At 40.3% G+C, this 20,896-nt stretch overlaps 1 protein-coding gene and 1 non-coding gene across 2 annotated transcripts; both read left to right on the plus strand.

Moving 5' to 3' along the window:
- The first annotated feature begins 9,841 nt into the window (after positions 1-9,841).
- Positions 9,842-16,051, plus strand: LOC103361777 (solute carrier family 23 member 1-like). Its single transcript, XM_008287965.1, has 12 exons — positions 9,842-9,889; positions 10,517-10,648; positions 10,892-11,049; positions 12,664-12,823; positions 13,012-13,193; positions 13,434-13,554; positions 13,660-13,816; positions 14,546-14,799; positions 14,899-15,063; positions 15,149-15,257; positions 15,360-15,455; positions 15,798-16,051. The coding sequence occupies exons 1-12, from the start codon at positions 9,842-9,844 to the stop codon at positions 16,049-16,051; spliced, it is 1,836 nt and encodes a 611-aa protein (XP_008286187.1).
- Positions 16,052-17,683: 1,632 nt separating this feature from the next.
- On the plus strand, positions 17,684-17,755 carry trnad-guc (transfer RNA aspartic acid (anticodon GUC)). Its single transcript has one exon. It is a non-coding gene; the product is annotated as a tRNA-Asp (tRNA).
- The last annotated feature ends 3,141 nt before the right edge of the window (positions 17,756-20,896 follow it).

Here is a 20,896-nt window from a genome sequence, read left to right on the forward strand (position 1 = left end):
ATGCTTGTCTGCTATCTAAGCATAGTAAAATGATGGATTACCTGCTAGACATTGGCATGCTAACATTATGATATTAGCATTTAGCTCAGATCAAATCACTGCTGTGCTTAACTATGGCCTCACATACATAAGTCACTTAAATGTGCTAATTAGTATACGTTATCCTGCTATCTAACTAACTACCTCGGTAAAATGGTAAATTACCCGGTAAACATTAGCATGATAGCATTCTGATGTTAACATTTACCTCAATTAATTGCTGCGCTTAAGTATAACATCACACACCGAAGCTGCTAGCATGTGCTAATAAGCAAATGTGAGCCTGGTACCTAACTAGCACGTTAGCATGCATTCTGATGGTAGCATTAAGCTTAAATCCCAGCTGTGCTTTAGTACACCCTCACATACTGTAAACTAGTCATTAGCATGACTGCAAAGCTACAGTAAAGTCTTTATTATGTCAGTTTTACTGAGCTTTAGTGCAGTTTATTCCCAAACAAAGTTGATAATAAGCCTGGAGCTTTTGCGGCCCCTGAAATTCTAGTGTCCTGAGGTGGTGATCCTTTTAGCCTAATTGGTGATCTACTTTTGCTCACCCATAGCATTTGGACACTCAATAAGCACTTCATGGCACTTATAAGTAGCCCAGCAGGCTAAATGAAATGGAAATGAAGCCGTGAATGACCCATGCAGGTGTCGTTACAAAACTGCTTGGTTGTTTGTGCTCTCGTCAAACAGGATGATAAAGGGCTTTTACTCTGTCGTATCTGTGTGTATCCCAAACTGTATTAGCATTACTATAGTAGCCGCTCAATACAGCACTCAGCGGGACCCGAAAGGCCTGCACAGGGGTGAAATAAAGAGGACTCGTCTCTGATTTATTCTGAGATACAGGACTGCATTATCATAATTACCAGTCATGCAGGTGAAGCCTTATTGTAATATGCACTATTTATTAATGCTAGTCTTAAAATGTCCCTTCTTTCTGTTGTAAATTAGATGAGAATTCAGCTTCGTGGACGGAACCTGAAGTGAATAAAACTGAAAGTCCACTTGAATTCTGAAGATACTCCTCCAGAATTAAAATAAATTAAACAATGCCCGCAGGGAAATTGCTTTCTAACAGTTAAAAAGCGGCTACTCGTTGTGTGCATGTGTGAATTTGATAACCGAGGAACTGCATAATTGCCCGAGTGTTGTTTTTTTTTTGTTTTTATTAATGCAGACTTTGTAGTAAATAGTTTTATTCCAGTAATAGGAGTGAAGGTGAAGATTTTAATGAGGTCTTTGAGGAGAAAAGTTATGATGATAACAACTTAGGAGGGATAAATATGAATAAATTATGACTTGGGCAAAGCAGGTCAGTCTTTATGAATAATGGCATTTGTTAAAAAATAGCGCTTTTAGAAGAATAAAGGAAATGCATGAAATGTTTGCAGTAAAATAGGCATAAGATCTGTTTGATTAACAGTGAAATGCATTTCTTTCTGTGACCACATCATCATATTTGACTAGATTTTCCCTGACTTCTGTGTTCATATCCAGAGTGAAATCAATTCTACACAATATCATCTCCGGGCCTGACACTGTGACTTGAGTCATGACGGATGTCAGAGCTTGTACATCCAGCCAGAACGCCCGAGGCTTCGTCTGCTGAAGGCTGCAGCACCGGCAGCACTTCCAGTAGCGCAGGACCAGCTCATTTTTAATGTGTGTATGTTTACTGAAATGTGCTAATGAAAGCCACGGGGTTATGGATGATGCAATGCCAACACTGCATTCAGCACAGTGGGCAAAATAGAAGAGAGTTTACCAGACAGAAAGTTCATTCATGGAGGAAGGTTTGTTTTCTTGTTAACTGTAGCTCATATTGAATGAAACACACAAGTAATGACCTACATGTGATTTATCTCCCATATTAATAATTCTGCAGCGTAGTTGCATGTTTTGTTTTTCTTTTGCGGTTTTAAATCCCTGTTAAGGCTGAATTCATTCTTCTGTGTACATTACAAAGTTCAAACTGAAGGAAACGAAGCTTTGAGGCTCTCTTAAAGTATTGTTGTCGTCAAAACTAGCTGAAAACAGAATCAATTTTCGCCCCCATTTCATTTTTTCACCCCCGTAGTTTCCAGGAAAAATCGCCCCTTTATGTTATCTAAGTTTTTGCTGCGGTTGCAGTAGCCTTGTCTGAGGTACAGCTTACTGTGAGAAATGTGCTGAAACGCTAGAATTCTCCTGAGCAGGACTGAAGCCCATCTAGTACGGAACAATGACAAAACACTGAAGGTTTGTACAGTGTGTGAGCTATAACATGGCTTCAGGGGAGCTCACTTTTGTTTGTTTTTTAGTTCATATGGTCAGAAATTCTAGATACAACAATGACAAAGCACACAATTTTGCTTTTCTCATATTTCTATCATTTGATAGGAATAATAAGAATAAGAAAACAGATGAAAAGTAGCTGCTGCTGAGTTTTGCTTTTCATATCTATACCAGTATTCTTATTGAACTGAATTAGTGATTAATCAATGTCATGCATGAATCATAAATCAATAAAAGCCCAATTTTATGCATGATTCATGATGATGTAGATACAGGAAAACTTCATGCATGGCACAAATAGCCTTCTGTCAGTATTTTAGAGTCCCCCAAAAGCTTTTAAGAACTGATGAAAAGCTTCGTAAGGCAGTCAGACGCAATGATTAAGTATAAATTACCCACTGGTATGACTGACGTAAGCTTGCTGGTTATCCACAATGCCCAAAACATTTCTCTAATCAATATACAAAGCAAGTTTGAGACACAAAAAAGAGGAAAAAAAAGGAATTGGAAAGGACAAACTCAACTTAAAATAACTGCGTTGTCGATGAAAAAGCTGAGACCCTGAAGTCGAGACATTTCCAATGAAACAAACAGGAACACGCCACACAAATGAATGCAACAGAAGGAAAAAAGCCGAGGGCAAAAGAACAAGAGGAGGCATTTTGCGATAAAGAAAAAAGTTGAAGACTGTGCTTTAAAAATTCTAAAGAGCATGTTCGGCTCGCCTTGACTTTCCTGTAGTTTGGATTTATATAGAGGCAGCAAGCGTGAAACATTCAAACAAGTCGCTTAAAACTGAAAATGTAGCTAAAGGTGACTTAGACTCATGAGACACGACAATGTTTTTAATCATTCTACATCTGAGCAATAGATTATTCTTCTTTCTATCCGTTGTACATGCACAAAACCTTTTTCAGTGGTGCAGAACAAACCCAAGTTTAAAACCTAAAATAGGGGCTAATGATTGCCATAAAGTCTAATATAACCAATCCGCAAGTGTTATCATACCAAATTAAGAAAGATCTGTATAGCCTGAACTGTTCTGAAAAAAACAAAGTACAACACGTGATTCTAGCCCATAAAATGACCAAGATAAGAGCTTTAAAGTGACTACACTGTGTATTTTAATTAACTGTGCAGGCTGTCTGTTGCATATGTAATCCCACAGAATGCAAACATGATTTCAGGAGGCTTAAACCATCTCCTTTGTAGTTAAATTACCCTCACAATGGTTCACAGGGTTCATGATAGTCTGAAGGAAAGATGTGTAGTTTAATTACTGTGAAGGTAAACTGGTGCAGCAGCGGCGTACCAGTCATTTTTTAATTTAACAATTCCTCCTACCCAAGTTATGATCGCTGCTGCTGCTCGTCATACATTTTTCATCAGCCTAAACATAACAAAAGATCGGCCGCTACACAGCTGAGGATGTTTACAAAGCTTTTGTGCCGAAACCTCTGCAGCGGATGAAAATTTAATGGGGTGCATATGCTCTCCTCTCCCGGGTTTTCATCATGAGTATTGATTTTGATATGTTAATGCAAACTATTACACAACTTGGATGCATAATTGTGATGAAGAGATGATACAGGCTAATCCACTGGGGCCATTTATTAAAGCGTGAGGTCAAGCTGACGCAGAAACCGTCATTATTCTCTCTGTGATCTTGCTGCTGTTGCACGCTGGTGCCAGACTGCATGTAGATAAATATTCAAAGCCTGCAATGCAAAAGGATGTACCCTCTGACAGAAGCCTTTATTTGCTCAAAGGCATTAAAAACAAGCCTCCTCTGCTTCGTTTTCTTTCCTACCTTTTGTTGCTGCAGCAGTTGTCTGACAATCTCACTTCAATATGTCACATGAAAGAGCTCTCTGGAGAGACGACTGCTTCAGTTTCTGGCTCCGTTTGTTCTTCTGTTAGAAACAGCAAACAAAAGCAGAAATTACATTTAACACAAAAAAAGAAGGGGGCTTATTGGCTTGGCAACAAATCCAAATACACATTTTTACGACTGCACACTCGGGCTCGTGTCTGTTTCAGTTTGAGACACACTTTTTTTTTTTAAAAAGCTGCTTTATATCACAAATTAGCTCAGCTTTTCCACGTCATTGATTTTTCTCCACTAATTGCCGCTGAGCAAAGGCGGCTGACACACGGAGCAGAGCAGGATTGCAATTTACAGGCAATCATTCCGGTGGTCTTGCTTTGTTTGGGGCTCTATTTCAGCACTGGGGAATACGGTGTTTTGCATAATTAGGACTGCAAGTATGGATCAAGCAATCGGAAACCACTTACAAAATACCTGCAGTAACAACTTTATCTGCTTCGGCTCACTGGTGCGGTTGTAAAGTGATGCCATCTTTTCTTTTCTGTGCAGTGAAATAGTGACGAATAAAACATGCAAAAAATGACATGCACTGGTTGTTAAGGAAGGAATGATGTAGAGCTTAATCAACGCTTTTAGCATACAACAAAATACCTGTAGGAACAACTTTATCTCCTTCGCCTCACTCGTAAGGTTGTAAAACAGGTAAATAAAAGTGATTGCTTCTTTTTTTTCCAAGCAGTAAAACAGTGGTGACCAAAATATGCAAAAAAAGATGACACGCACAGGTTGTTTAATAAGGAATAATGTAGAGCTTTATTGCCTCTCATTTTCATACAACACATTGTAAAAGTATCCTAAAAGTCTCTCGATATTAAAGATGATTGATGCGGCCCTTCGGCAGCTTTACCGCTGTGACCTTCAGCACTTTGCTTAAATTGACACTGATGTTAAACATTCTTCACAGGAGTGATAACATCAAGTGGTCTGAGGTCAGGCCTGAGACAGCAGACGGACAGAAATTGGATTATTTTGTCTAAATTCTCCCTCCGGTTCCAAGACTTAAAGGCTGTCGATAAGTGTAAAGCTTTCAGAAGTTACACTGACCACGGATGGAGCCTCTGGGGCGACTTGTTGGTGACATCCGATGAGGCCTTTTGCTTTGAAAGGTAACCTTCATGTTAAACCGATTACAGCTCACATTAGCATGCTCTTTGGGTGTCTTTAATACTTAGTATTCAGACGTAACTGCATGTTCTGCTCAAAACAAAATCATTTTTCTGATCATATTAAGTTCTGAGGCCGACCACTAAGATTTAATCAGTCCCAAGTGAACATCTGTCGCAGTTGTTCTGCTTATTTAATAAAGCGGAAAACATGCATGTAGTGTTTGTTGATCACTACATATTCAAGACACACACTGCCTGTGTTTGCTATCTTGTTACTTAATTTCCATATGAATTCGCTTACACAAACACAGAAAAGCAGAAAATACACAAATTAAATCAGAAATCTTGAGGGTTTTGTTTTTGTGTTGGCTTCACCGTCTAACAGAAATAAGGAAGTGTGATCACGTTACACCTGTGCATCAGGATTGATTTATTCTAATTATTATGATGCTGTTGAAATCCTGGGAAAACATTTCTAGCTTTAAATCAAGTTTTTTGCTTTGTTGCCATGCCCATATGATATTTTCTATGCCAGAAGCAGTCAAACATCATGACTGAGTATTTCAACCTGCAATGTACCAGTGACTGCTGCAAAAACACAGAATCAGACGTCCCAGGTTAAATACATAACAAGCCTCAGGAACCAATTCAGTCAACTTGTCTTTTGTGTCATTGTTCTTCTTCAGAATAGTTTTTTTAAATTCAAACACACGTGGCTCAATTTCTCCAATATTACAACTTTTCATTGAGCAACGTAGACTAGTAATACTTTGTGTTGAGTCATTTTAAGGTGGGGAGGATTATTTTCATGGACAGATAAACTTCTAACTCAGTAACTTTGATACACTGATGTGTTTCTAAGAGTTTGATAAATGGCCCAAGAGGGACTTGAAGCCCAAGGCAATTTCTTCAAAAACTTACACCTGAAGAAATCCTTGAGTCTGTAGCAGCTGCAACACTTTAAAGCCAGAGTGAACAACACTGGGTTCTCTGGATCAGACATCAGAGATACTGCAGAGAACTTTGAAGTGAAATGAGGTTGTGCAGCTCAGGTTAGAGTGAGATCTGACTTACTTACTTCTGCTTAATCAAAACAGGAAATTACAGTGAACAACAACCTTAAAACAATGAGTTATTGCTTTGAAACAATTCTACAGAGTCTCAGTTGCAACTCTACCAAATCTGAAACAACAAAAATGAAGCACAACAAATGCTGCATCAGTTTTAGTCATAATAATCCCAGATGGTCTCTTCATTTGGAAAAATGGCACCAGCTGAGGGTTGTGTACCAGCTATGACCTGATCTGAGTACAACATCCTCCAGGGTGGAAGGAGTTAAATCAATATCACTGCCTCCTCTGAAAGGACACTCACACGGGCTTCAAGATCAGCTGCAGTTTGGGAACAAGTTTAGTTTTTCTCTCACCCTGGCGTCACTTTTGAACGGATTGGTGCTGGCACTCCGAAAATGTATTCGGCCATTAATCTGATTTTCTCGGCTGGGGTGCCAAGAAACACGTGTGCTCGGTGGAAAATTTGCAGATGCAGCGTCCACAGGTCCGTCTGAGGAAGATGCAGATGTCTCAGTGCGTCCTATCATTCCCACAGAGACACATGAGAGGTGATAGCGTGACAATAAAACGACGTGATGTCTATGATAAGATAAGAGCGCTGTAGCTTCCACTCTAATTCCATAAAAATGGAAATGTCCTCTTCAGAAGCTGTTTACAACTGTGCAGGATGAAACTTTAGTAAGTTTACTCATATGCAGCCGGGGGAGCAGTTTGTATATTGTTCAAATATGCTGTTATGAAGCTAAATATGATCTAAATATTCAACACAAGAATGAAATAATGACACTGCAGCCACAGTGACGTGCTGCCATAAAAGCCCCTCCAGGAGGACGCGCAGACTTTACGTGCTCCCTCAGGCTTTCGTAAGAGGCTACAGCTTGTTGCCACATCAATGTGCTGTGAAGTCTGCTCACAGAATGTTCTTTGCCGCTTTTCATCTCCGCAGCCTACCTTTTTCCTGTCAGAATGTGTCAAATTTTCTCGTAAATGCATGTGCAAGATTAGCACGAATGAGTCTGAACACGAGTCTTAGTCACAGCGCTGCTAACTGGAGTGTGCATGGCAAGTGGCTGCATCACTGTCACACAGCTGTCACGCTGTAAATAATGAAACGTCACGAAGCGCCGGATGATGTGTGTTTGTCGGTTGGATGAATTGTTGTGGTAAAAAGGAATGGGGACACGGTTTGTTCTATCAAATCTGTGCTATATCATTTTTTCATGTATAGTTTTCCCAAGCAGGAATATTTATCAAGCGGATTATTCTAACACTAAATACCCACCAAAAATCTAAAAATAAGCATCGCAGTTCTGTGTTTTAATGAACAAAGAGCTCATAAGAAGTCACTTTTTACTCTCTCTCTCTGCACAAATTGGCCTAAATGCTGTTCTAAACTGAGAACATGAAAAATTAACCTGCCTGGTAATAACACAAAATGATAAAGAGGCAATATATACAAAAATGTTGCAGGGAGTTATTGATGCGCAACATTGCAGCCGATGACATTAAAGTTTGGTGTCCTGCAAATGGTGTCATTTAGAATATAAATGAGTTCCAAGCCCAGTCGCATATACATATTAGTAACATTATGAAAACAAAGAAGCGCTTGCTTGTGTGGCCAGTATTCGATTTGTTCCTCTTTGCCTTGCGGCAGAGACGTGTGGTGTCACTTTGACCTGGTTTCATCCTGTGTCTATCAGTGTTGTTAATCATCTCAGTGGGAAAAGGTACCTCTCAGTGGATTGTGCTGACATTAGCTCTGGAGAGCAAGTGAGGTTGGGTTATTGTGACCTGACATCAAATACCACTCAGGTACACATATACAAGTCTCAAGGGGAAGCGCTACAATTGACCCAGTTGCTGCCTCGCAGTTAACAGAACCATCTCTATAATAAAACTAGAGTGCGAGTTCTTGTGATAATCTCCCAAGACATGTTGACATGCACCTGCCTGAACACATTAATCAGCCCGAACATTCAGTTCCTTTGAAGGCTTAATTCTCTTTATCTAACCATCTTTCCAGTTTTGTTCTGTCAACTGATTGCTACAGTCTAGGAAGTGCTGCATGCAAACCATGACAAAATGAAGCTGTCAGCACTATCTCTTAGCGCTTAGTTCAAAGTTGTTTTTTTCCAGAGTAAATTAAAGGAATCAGCAACCAGTTTTTGCATGTAACATATATATATCAAATGGGCACAGTTTTATTTTCTGACCATAGGCTTACTCCAGGTGCTTCCTCCTACAGTCCAAAGACATGCCAGATAGGTTACCTGGTTAGTCTCAATAAGCCAGAGTGTACATGACTGTCTCTTTTTGTGTTCTACCTGCGATTAGTGACCTATTGTCAAGGGGTGTTCTGACAAACTTTAACATAAACTGCTGAAGGGGCCAGAGGAGCAAATGAAATGCAGCTCCAGAATCCAGGTGAATAAAAAACTAAATCCAAAGAGAATATCAAAAGAAACTAATCCCAAGAAAACAGAATGCAAAAGAACAAAAAACACAAACAAGTGCATAACAGAATTAATTTTTTTTAAAAAAGCCAAATGTATAAATTGGGAACTGCAAAGAGAAGAAAACTGAACAGGGCGACCTGACAAAAAACAAGAGGAAGACGCAGGACTATATATACAAAATTAACTAATTGGTGTTTTCACGTCAGAGTCTCCAAAACACCAGAAAAGTCTCCAGTAACACCAGAAAGAGTCGCTAGATTTGTCTCTAGTTGCTTTTGAAAAAGAAAAAAGCAGAGAGAGTCACCAAGTTGGCAACACTGTGCGTGCCAGTGGGTATCGCACATCGGCGGCTGTGACGCATATTTTGAGCGACACAAAATTTAATGCGTTTATTTTGATGTTATAAGATCGCCATAATCTTCGAATTTAGAATTACATTTTAAAAAATGACAAAGTAAAAATAAAATACATTTAAATTAAATGTTCATTATTTTCTTCCCTCAAAGCCACAAGGAGTCGCAGCAGAGGTATGAACGAGCCCTGTTCCAGCAGTACAAAGGGGACCAACACAATATTAGGCAGGTGGTTTTATAATTGTTTTCTGGTCGGTGTATGTTTTTAACACTAGCCACATTAAGAAAACTACACCCCCAAACACCCACCCTTTTCTTTACATATCCATCCGAACTTGTGAAGTTCCAGAAATCCCTTCCTTTGTGTCACCTTATCAGTGATCGTAAAATAGTTCACAAAAAGGGTGCAATAATGTGATGAGTCTAAAGTTCAGGTCCCACAAAGATGGCATCGCTTTGCATTCCCAGCGAAACGAACACCTTTACAACTCTCACGATGGGAAGTGAAAAATTTCCGGTACCAGTTTAAGATGACCCATCCCATTGTCCTCCATTCACGCCTTCCTATTTATGCTGCCTGCTTGTCTGGCAGTCTTTGGATTTCAAATCTACTCCTGTTAGAAGAACCCAAACTTGAGTTGCCATGGCGGCAGAGAGGAAAAACAGTGGGCTCGACAATGTTGCATTTGATGTGAGTACGACAACTTATTCATGCGGTGCTGGCATCTTTGGTTCTTTCTTTCTTAATGCAGCCAGTATCAACGGGGAGCCGTTAAGCATTCCGAAAACACATTGGCTTTGACTTATTATTTTTATATTGTTCCAATTAATCCTGCTAAATATGCAGAGGTTAATCACTGGGACTAGTGAGAGTAATTTAGGGTTGAAGTTTTTAAAAGTTGCATAACTCATCTGAGCTCACACAGCTCCTGCACAGGGCACAGACTGTACAGAACATTGTTTTAAAAAGACTTGTAAAGCATTATATTGTTGGAATCCCGACAGAGATGCCAAACTACCTGAAAGTGCACTGAAAATCTAAAATCTTTTCAATAATTCAGTGTTACATAAACATGAACTTTGAATGTGTACTAGTCAGAAAATTCTGCTGAAAGCAAGTCATCACACAGGAATGCCTTCAGGTGAGCTTTTGTTGCCTATTTGTAAAGAAACTGTTAGTGAGGTGAACTTGACGACAGGTGAGTAATTTTGCATTGAATTGAAGATGACTCCGTCTCCTCCTCTAACTCCTCAGCATTTATTCTGCCTGTTTGTCTGCGGTTTTGAATCCTCGTGTTATTTTTATGTGATGCTGCAGATGCAAGTCCAAAGAGAGGCGGGTAAGACTTGTGAGAGCAGTCGTGTAGCAGCGAAAGACGACAGAAATAAGCCCGACTATTGCGTGACTGATGTCCCCCAGTGGTACCTTTGTGTTTTCCTGGCCCTTCAGGTGGGTGTAATCCAATCTGTGTTGTTTTTGTTTGACTGCCTTGCAAGCTTCCTTATCTCTTGTGCAACTAAATTGTAATTGGGGCAATAAAAGCGACATGTCAAACTTCTGACTCAAAGTACAATCAGTTTTTGCTCTGTCAATGCTTTACAGGCCCTCTATGTTGTTATTGTGCATCACACAGCAGCAGTATAATCACTACCATAATTTCGTCATTCTCATCGCTGCTCCTCTTCACCACAGCATTACCTGACAGCGTTTGGTGGAATCCTCTCCATCCCTCTAATTCTTTCTGAGGGGTTGTGTCTGCAGCATGACAGCCTGACTCAGGGTCGCCTCATTAACACCATTTTCTTCGTCTCCGGCCTGTGCACCCTCCTGCAGATCACCTTCGGTGTCCGGTATGAATGTTGCTGCCAATTCACTCCAGCCCTCAGCATTCTTTACAAAAAGATTGGAGAGATAGTTGAGATAAATTCTGTTCACACAAAGTTGGACTTTAGGCGAGACAGAACCTTGACAAGCTGAAAAGTGTTGCACTTGTTACCGCAATCTTAAAGGTAAAGTTTGTGATTCCAGTTAACAGTTCTCGTCAGATTCTGTGAATATCTGCTCACAATCTGCTTACACTCTGTTCTGTGTATGTGCTAAATTAGTCTCTTCTAGTCTTAAGCTTTGATTATACTCCACACGATACTACAGCTGGATAGTTGTTATAAGGCCGGTGCAAGGCTTTCCACATTTTGTCTTCTCCCCATGTCCACGAGAGTTCACATGGACACAAATCTTGGGCTGCAGTCTGTGGTGGACTCTCGTGGACTTGGGGAGACAAAATTTATATCACATGGAGCCTACTGCTGCCAGTAGTGTGCATGCAAAAAACACACAAATACAATCTACTGCCCATTTCTATAGCTTCGAACTCCCACAAACTACCAAAATAGGACAATAAAAACAACTATGTCTCCAAATGTGTCTGCACTTGCTCGTGTGGACGTCCAAATGGGAGTATAATCGAGGCTTTATACTACTTTTACAGTCCACTTGGAACACTCCATTCCATAAATGCACAACAGATCACAACAGTGTGGACAAAATTTACTTAATGCAGAGCTTAGCACACACTCGTATACTCAAGGACACAAAAAAATAGTAGCCAATTCATTGTTTTTGCCTGGCCAAAAGCAGACAGTGGACATGCATGCAGTTCTCTTCTTACTACAATAAATGCACATTGGTCTGCTACACATCACTTCGAATATAGAAAAAATGATAAGACTTAAAGGATGTTTCTGAAAGGCTGGCTGTGACTACAGGATATAGCAGCTAGTTACAGATTCAGCTGTGGCACTACAGTGGACAGACATGTCACGAGATATCTAGAGTTTAGACCTCCATCGATGAAAGCATGTGCAAATCAAAGCATCTTCAAACATCGACTACTTAAAATACTAAAATGATAAAGGTGTAGATGATGGAGAATCCTCCTCAAAACAAGCAATTGTATTAAGAGTCATTTGTTTTCCTGAAACACGTATAGTCAGTGCGCTTGCAGTGCACATAATCCACGAGAGCTCAAATTTTGGCAGATATCACGGACCCTCACAGTCTTGGATAGATACTGAAATTTATGTCCTGTGTACCCCTGTGGACATGTGGTGGATGCTGAAAACATGAATTGACCTCAACACTGTCCTTAAACATCAAAACACCATCCAGTAACAACTCTGACGTACTCACTTCTCATTTTTCCATCTGTTTCTTCTGTTTAAGTCACTATTACGAGTAATATTTCAAATTTTATTTGCAAATTTCCATACCACTTTACTACAGAATCTTTGTCAGCATTAAGCCTTACTTCTGCTTACATATGTTTATTTTCAGTAATGTATCAGACTTATATCTTATTGTTTTTTTTTCATTATGCACTGCATTTATTGTCACATGTAATTTTGTTTTCTGGGCACGATCAGGCACAAGCTTAATAAAGTGCAATTTTATCTTCCTACACGTAGGCTCCCCATTTTACAGGGTGGTACATTTTCCGTGTTGACCCCTGCCATGGCCATGCTGTCCATGCAAGAATTCAAGTGCCCAGCTTGGACCCAGAACGCCACTCTGGTCAACACCTCATCCCCTGAATTCATAGAAGTGTGGCAGACCCGCATGAGAACAGTAAGCCAACACTGTGCAGCCAATATAAGCAAGCCAACAAAAACAGCACTTCTGTGGAGCTCATGATTGATTCAGTGAGCGCATGTGGCTTCCGCTCTGGGGAGCAACCAGTCATACTCATTGCTACAGTCTATCACTCAGACAAAAGAAGAGTGGTGATGCTGATGTTGCTGTGTTTGTGTCCGCAGCTGCAGGGCTCTATCATGGTGGCCTCCGTCCTGCAGATCCTGGTTGGTTTCTCCGGCCTCCTCGGTTTCCTCATGCGCTTCATTGGCCCCTTAACCATCGCCCCCACAGTCTCTCTCATAGGCCTGTCACTGTACGACACAGCCGGACAGAAGCTGGGCAGCCACTGGGGCATCTCTGCTTTGTAAGTAGTAACCACTCTGAAGTGGGCTGCAGATTCACAACTGACCTTTCATTTCAACAGGCCACAGTCTAGAATTACAATAAGTTGTGTGTGAAGCTGTAGTCTGTAGCCAAGGCTCAGAATTTAGACATGCCAATCCCGCTGTAACTTCACTGATTATGGTTTCATCAGCAGTTTGACTCAAGTATGAAAGGAGTCTCTACTTTGCATGTCATTATGTTATTCTTGTCTTACACACAGGACCACAGCGCTGATCATCCTGTTCTCTCAGTACCTCTGTCGCGTACCAGTTCCTGTTCTTGCATACAACAAAACCAAGAAACTGCACTTTGTAATGTTCTACCTCTTCCGGACTGTGCCTGTATGTCCTCTGGCAATGCATCACTCATCCTGTAATGCCAATATATTTTGAAAGCTCAATTTTCAGTATGATCTGACTTGTGGACGCTGATACTGATTCTATTAGATCCTGCTTGGCATTACGCTCCCATGGTTACTCTGCTACCTCCTCACCATCTACGATGTCCTACCATCTGATTCAACCCAATATGGCTACCTGGCCCGCACTGACGTGAACGGAGATGCCCTGAGCGAGGCTTCATGGTTCATGGTTCCTTATCCTGGTAAGTTCCCACAACAACTACACATTGCTCAAAGGTACTGGTGGAAGAAGTATTTAGATCTTTTATTTAAGCAATAGCAATATCATCCATTCAGTAATTTTGTCCTGTTTATTCAAAGTTGGGCTGTGGTGAAGGTCCTTACTTACTATCCATGGAGCTCACTTCATGTAAAAGGATCTATGTGTTTTAGTCACATTATTCCAGGATTACATGTACAGTTGTAGGTAGGTTGTGGCAAATCTGTGTATTTTAGAAATGAGAAGAAGAATGTACTATTATGTAATCTTTGAATTTATTTGAAAAAAATCAAAATGTGGTTTTCACAGATAAAAAAAAAAACATTAGAAACTGCAAAGTTACTAAAGCTGTCAGACAAATGTCATGGCGTAAAAAGGGCAATATTTACCTCTGAGATGTAATGAAGTAAAAGTGTAGAGTTGTGTTACATTGTGGTACTACAGAATTTCTCTGTATAGCTGAATGTAGTGTCCTCGCTGGTTGCATTAAGTTTGAATATGTGATTTTCCCAGATATAACAAAAATAGATTGTCTGAAGAGTAACAAAAGCAGTCAGAAAAATGTAGTCGTAATCTGAGATGTAGTGGAGTAAAAGTGTAGAGTTGAAATAAATGGAAAACTGCAAGTATCTTGAATTTCTACCTGAGTACATCTACTTTTTTGTGTTCCACAGCTGTTGAAAGGTCTATTTTTGAAATCCTGCTCTTTCAGGTCAGTGGGGGATGCCGACTGTCAGCTTGGCAGGTGTGTTTGGCATTATGGCTGGAATAATATGCTCCATGATAGAGTCTGTGGGCGACTACTACACATGTGCCAAGCTGTCGGGGGCGCCTCGCCCCCCCAAGCACGCCATCAACCGGGGCATCGGCGTGGAAGGTATCGGCTCTTTGCTGGCGGGGGCCTTTGGAACAGGAAATGGCACTACTTCTTTTTCCGAGAATATAGCAGCGCTCGCTATAACTAAAGTAATAGCACTGGTGTCATTTATACACTATGCACAAGTTATTATTTCAAATTTCTTGAACAGTATACATTCATACATGACATGGTGTTTGTGGTGACAGGTGGGTAGTCGGACAGTGATTTTCCTAACTGGATTGCTCATGATTTTGATTGGGATGCTGGGCAAAATTGGAGCCATCTTCACAACCATCCCCACCCCTGTGCTCGGAGGGATGTTCGTGGTCATGTTTGGAGTCATATCTGCTGCTGGAATTTCCAATCTGCAGGTAAACAGCAGCCCGAAATAGTGTTTTTCTTTCATTGTTTACAGATGCGGCTTTGCTAATAGTGATGTTTTTGCTTATTTGACAGTACGTTGACATGAATTCATCTCGGAATGTCTTCGTTTTCGGGTTCTCCATGTTTTCCGCACTCGTCATTCCAAACTGGATCGTAAAGAATCCTGGTTATCTCGAAACAGGTACGATTAACTTGACCTTGATTAGAACAGAAAGTCCTTAATATCAGTCTTATGGTTTTATTATTCTGCACTGATATGTTTCTCTTGTGTCCTTGGTGCCAGGAGTCAAAGAGGTGGACCAAGTTTTGACCGTATTGTTGACCACCAATATGTTTGTAGGAGGGTTTTTGGGCTTCTTCTTAGATAACACAATTCCTGGTAAGCTGACGTGGAACACTGTCACTGAATCTGTATCCCATTCTGATTTGTCATTACTAAAGGTATAGGTGTAACTACATAATTCATCAGAAGTAAACTGCAGTCATAAACTAAAAAAAAAAAAGTTAAAAATTAAGCTACAGGCCTGCGGTCTTATGCTCATTGGCTTGGTTTTTCGAGGCACTTGAATGTTAATGACGGTCTGGTGCATGCAGTGTCACGTAGATCTTGAGCATGCAATCTGTTTCTGCTGTGTTCTTTTACTGCTAACGTTTTATCACTGTGCAAATCAGCCTTTCTAATCTGTGAATGTCAGCTAATTCCCTTTCCATTATCATTCAGGGACCAAACGTGAACGTGGCCTCCTAGCCATGGAGACGCTACACCTTGAGAGCTCGAACAGCGACTTGGGAACTGAGGAGGTGTATGGCCTCCCCCTTGGCATAACTTCTTGCCTTCGATCCCAGTCTTGGGTTCGTTACATCCCTTTCTGCCCGTGGGAGGGTCAGAAAAGTCAGTCTGAGGAAGACATCAAGCCAGAGAGCCAGTGGAATAAAGACAAACCCGAACGTATCATTAATGAAATTGCTCTATAAAGTCTGAACGAGAGGTGGTGTAGTAAAATGAAATATCACACTTGCTTCTTCTTTTAGGTCACACTCATGACTATAAGTACTAGTATAAGGTGGATGAAGTTCAGATCTGAAAAGTGAAGCCAATTCAGAAATGACTTTAACCTGCATTGCCTCTACCAACCAGCAGGGGGCAACTCCTCCAGAGGCAGAAAGAAGCCAGCTTGTATAGAAGTCGGTGAGAAAGTGATCCTAGTTTTTACCTCACTGCTTTCAAGATGTTTTGAGTACAGCAGGGTGTAAATTATTTTCCCATTTAGAGGACAATAGACTATGAACAGGTTGCTACTGTGTCTCCATACTCCATCCCACTCTCACTCTCCTGGATGCCGAGAAGCTTGTCCACGCCTTTGTCTCCTCCAGACTGGATTACTGCAACGCACTTCTCATCTGGATCCCCAACAGAAGCTTCCAAGGGCTGCAGTACATTCAGAACAGTGCTGCTAGGATCCTGATGAGACAGCACATCTCCCCCTTCCTTCACAAACTTCACTGGCTCCCCGTCTCCGCAAGGATTCAATACAAGGTCTCTCTCCTCACTCTCCATTGTATCCACGGCAATGCCCCCCCAATCCTGACAGAGCTCCTCATGCTCTCTGTTCCACGCCTGTGGAACGTCCTCCTGGACCATCTGAAGGTTCTACAGACTGTTTTAAGTTTTAAAAAGGGACTGAAAACCTTTCTTATTAGGAGACATTTTAATCTTTAAAATCTTAATGCCTTTTGGCTGCTGTGTTGTGACTTGTTTTTATGGGTTTTAATTCCAGTTGTAGCACTTTAAGATTGTTTTTACAATGTAAAGTGTTTTTCAGAAAAAATGTATTATTATTATTATTATTATTATTATTGTTGTTGTTGTTGTTATTGTTGTTGTTGTTGTTGTTGTTGTTGTTATTACCATACGTGGTGTCCTTGCTTCTGACACCTGGTTTCAAAAGATCAGGAGAGCAATGACTAAATTCCAAACTTGAGTCTTCAAAATGTGTGACCACACAGCCACTTCTTCTTCCATCATTTATATACAAGTCTATGGTAACACTCCGACTCTAAACTTTACATCATCCATCACTCGTTGATTTTTTGAACTGAAGAACATTCAGCTCATTGTGAGTTGTTTGTGAGTGAAAATTAAGTTTTTTCTCTTGTTAATTTGTCCTCATGATGTGTTTTTTATTGCTAGATAACACCTCGTGAATGAAATCAGCAGTATCCACGTTGAAACTGAAGTATACTCATGACCTCCAGAGTTTCATCCATAACAAACCCAAGGAACCAATCCCGTCAGCTTACACAGTGGAGCTTTCTGCATCAATATTCTTCTTTCACACAAAAACCAAAAAGCGATGTCAAGGTACTTTCCTCTGAAACACTTAGGTTTACTATGACCTGGATAACTTACAGTCTGCACAGACATAGTCAACGCACCTGCAGAGTCTCCGTGGTCATTGTGATGTTCCATTCAAAAGTTTCTTTGTGTGTTTTATCAATAACTATCTACAACTATCTGCATATCACTATATCTCCAAATAGTCCTTGTCAAAGCTGAAACCGTGCAGCAGCACCCAGCTGACATCACAAAAACTAAGCCTCACACAGTCCTCGTTAGTATAGTGGACAGTATCTCCGCCTGTCACGCGGAAGACCGGGGTTCGATTCCCCGACGGGGAGCATCAAGTTTTCTAGCAGCTGTTGTGTGTCTCTGGTTTAGACTTCTGTATCTGATTTACTACAAAAATACAACTTCGTAGAGCAGTTTTACATGTTTGAGCAGAGTTGTGAGTAGAGAGGGGGAAAAATACGGTACAGTTTCATAATCCAACACCTAAATAAGTAAAAGACTGAGCAAAGAATACATAAATCATAGGAGGGTGAGGTGTGAGAAGCAGCAGAAACAAGTCCAATACAGTGAAAAGTTTTGGGAAATCTTGAGGTCATTCTCCTATTTATTGATGTGGAGCTTAACTTTTAGATGTTTGCATCAGTGTAGAAAGTGTTTACTTAACAAAATGAAGTTGTTGATCAGAAAATCCCAGTTGTACTCCCTCATAAGCACTCCAGCTTTGATCGAGATCATATTTAAGTGCATATCTTTAGATTGAAATGACAAACAAAACTCCTGTGGAGGTTCACACTGTCATGAAAGGGAGGTAGAGTTACACCTGAGCCTTTATAAAACATGAAGGAGTTATCTTCATGGAAAAAACTTACATAAATCGACATAAATGCAGACTGCAAATCAGGCCATGCTACTCTTGTTTGATTATAAACAGAAATATGTTCATTTTAAACAACACAATTAGAGTAATTTATTTTATACATGTAGCCAAACTGCCAACCCTGGGTTTAGTCTTGATGTGTAAATTGGATTTCTACTATTTGCGGCTTTCTGCACAAAGACAAATGAAAACATCTGAAGATTTCACAATCTGTCAACAGCAATTAAAAGAGAAGCACTGAGCGATCAAAGTGTTCCTGTGTTCTGCCATCACTCAGAACTCTTCCAATAACTCACAGGCAGTCGCACACATGCAGACGTAAAACTAGAATAATGTGCTCTTCCTTCTCCTCTTTCAAAGGAAATTAAATTTAGCCTGTGGATAAATTTATTATCATGCAGCCCTATCTCCACACTGATCCAGGCAGCTGCTTAAAAACCCGCGGCAGCAGCCCTCCAGCTCTTATTGTGTTTCCTTTTGCAAAAACAAACAGATAACACATCTTCCCAATCTTTCTTCTTTGCCCAGCGCTGCTGTCATCTCTTTCTCCCCTGTATTCATTTCCTCTGTCTAACCACCTTTGACAGGCAGGTGGGATACGGTGTAATGCTTTGATCTGTGGAGCCATCGGCTTTATTCCCCGAGGCCCATTCTGAGCTCCTGGACGACGGTCGACTGGCCACACCGGAGATATTTCAGGATCATAGCCACTGAGCGCAGTTTGCGCTTTAAAAATCCCACATTTTCTTTGATTGTCTGGATGTGGCTCGATGAGAAGACATTACAGGATATTACATTTTGTGAGGTGGCGTTCTGGAAAGTGGTTTTGCGCAGTAATTCACAGTCGAGGTTTATGTAACGCTGTGGCAGAGATCTACATTTCAGCAGCAAATGATAAAGATAACTCAGCAATTCCTGCTCATCAGGGAAAGCTTCAAAGTTGCTCTTTTTTTTTTTCTTCCTGTTTGACACTTCTGCCTTGAGGAATTGCTTTTATTTTGTCTCTCTGAAATAAGCATCCTATTATCTCCCACTTTGTGAGATATATTGCAAGATCTCGAAAGATCAAACCTCAGATGCCAAGTTTATCTTTTTTGACGTAAATATCACAGAAAATGGAGTTAAGGGAGCAGATACGAGGAGGAAAAATGAGAAAGAAGCAGATGGAGCCACACTGCAGGCAAACGCACTGCTTATGAATTTATTCAGACACAAACAGGGTAAATAAGAAATATGCAGTGAAGGCGCACAAGAGTAAATATGCTTCCGTTGATCTTATTTATGGTACTCGCATTTATTCTGGTGACAGATTTTTATTTGAAACCTCTAATCTGCATGTATGCGTACAGTAGTGGCATCGGATTCCATCATTGCTGCTATTTTTCATCATGTTGCAGATTTATTTATGCGCCGCAGGGGAGGAAATATTCTGTGGATTTTAACCAAAGTTTAAGGACGCCCCGAAGGCAACTGCTTCCTGTTTACTCAGGGAGAAGGAAATGTTTCACCGTGCCAAGAAACAAGTGCACATCCATTAATAAGAAGGATGCATTCAATCCCGCTTGTTTCACGCAGGAGATCGCTTTTACACGTTTTTGCTCATGTTCTTGGAATGCTGATACGTTGCAGCGCGAGGACACTGTAACGGCATGTGACAACAACATCGGTGCATTAATACAATAAAGGTCAGGTTCAGCCTGCGGCGCTTTCACTGGGACGTAACAAATGACGTGTTCGTTTGCTGAGCTTCTCTTGTACTCCTGTGGTTGGAAGAACTGAATTCATTCTCACACAGAGAGGAAAATGGCTTTCAGGCAGTGCTGGAAAGTAACTCAGTATATTCCCTCAAGTATTGCAGTTTTGAGGTGCTTGCACTTTGCGTTAGTATTTTCATTTTATACGACTTCTTGTTTTTAATGCTGCTCTCATATTAAAACTGGATATAAAGTCGTTTAAATCTGCAGCAGCTCCTACAGTAACCTGCTGCTGACACACTGATGCTTCACTGTTAATAATATAATAACATATCAGTCAGAGGAACCAAACCAGGACTTTTACTGCAATACTTTACTATGTGTTTTTACGTAAGTAGGAGTTTTCATGTATATCTTTTACTGGTAATGGAGTATTTTTACATCGCTGTATGAGTAACTTTCCCCATGTCAAGGATCTCAGCCTGTTTTCAGGATTAAAGAAGGAACCCAAACAAAAACAGAAACACCGACACTGATTTATCTTCAGCAAGTACTCTGATGACTAGTTAACTAGCTGATGTAAAAGCATTTAAAAAAAAATTTTAACAGTTTTTAACTGTAATATTTTGGAGATTTTACTTCTTCAAAATAATTCATTTTTAATTTATTCTTTAATGTTTAAATTACTCTGTTAAATTACATTAATTCTACTGTTTTCAATTAATAAAAAAGACATTATTTTCCAGAAATTTGCTGTTATTTGAGAGAGAAATTATGTATATTAAAGACACAATTTTTAAAGTTATTTTGCAGATTTTTCTATCCAGATGACGTCTAGTAAAATTCCAGGGGAAAAAAGATATCAATGTACACATTAATTGTAAGGAAAAAAATAATAA

This window comes from Stegastes partitus, unplaced genomic scaffold, assembly GCF_000690725.1.
Source record: "Stegastes partitus isolate 25-593 unplaced genomic scaffold, Stegastes_partitus-1.0.2 Scaffold530, whole genome shotgun sequence".
NCBI lineage: Eukaryota > Metazoa > Chordata > Actinopteri > Pomacentridae > Stegastes > Stegastes partitus.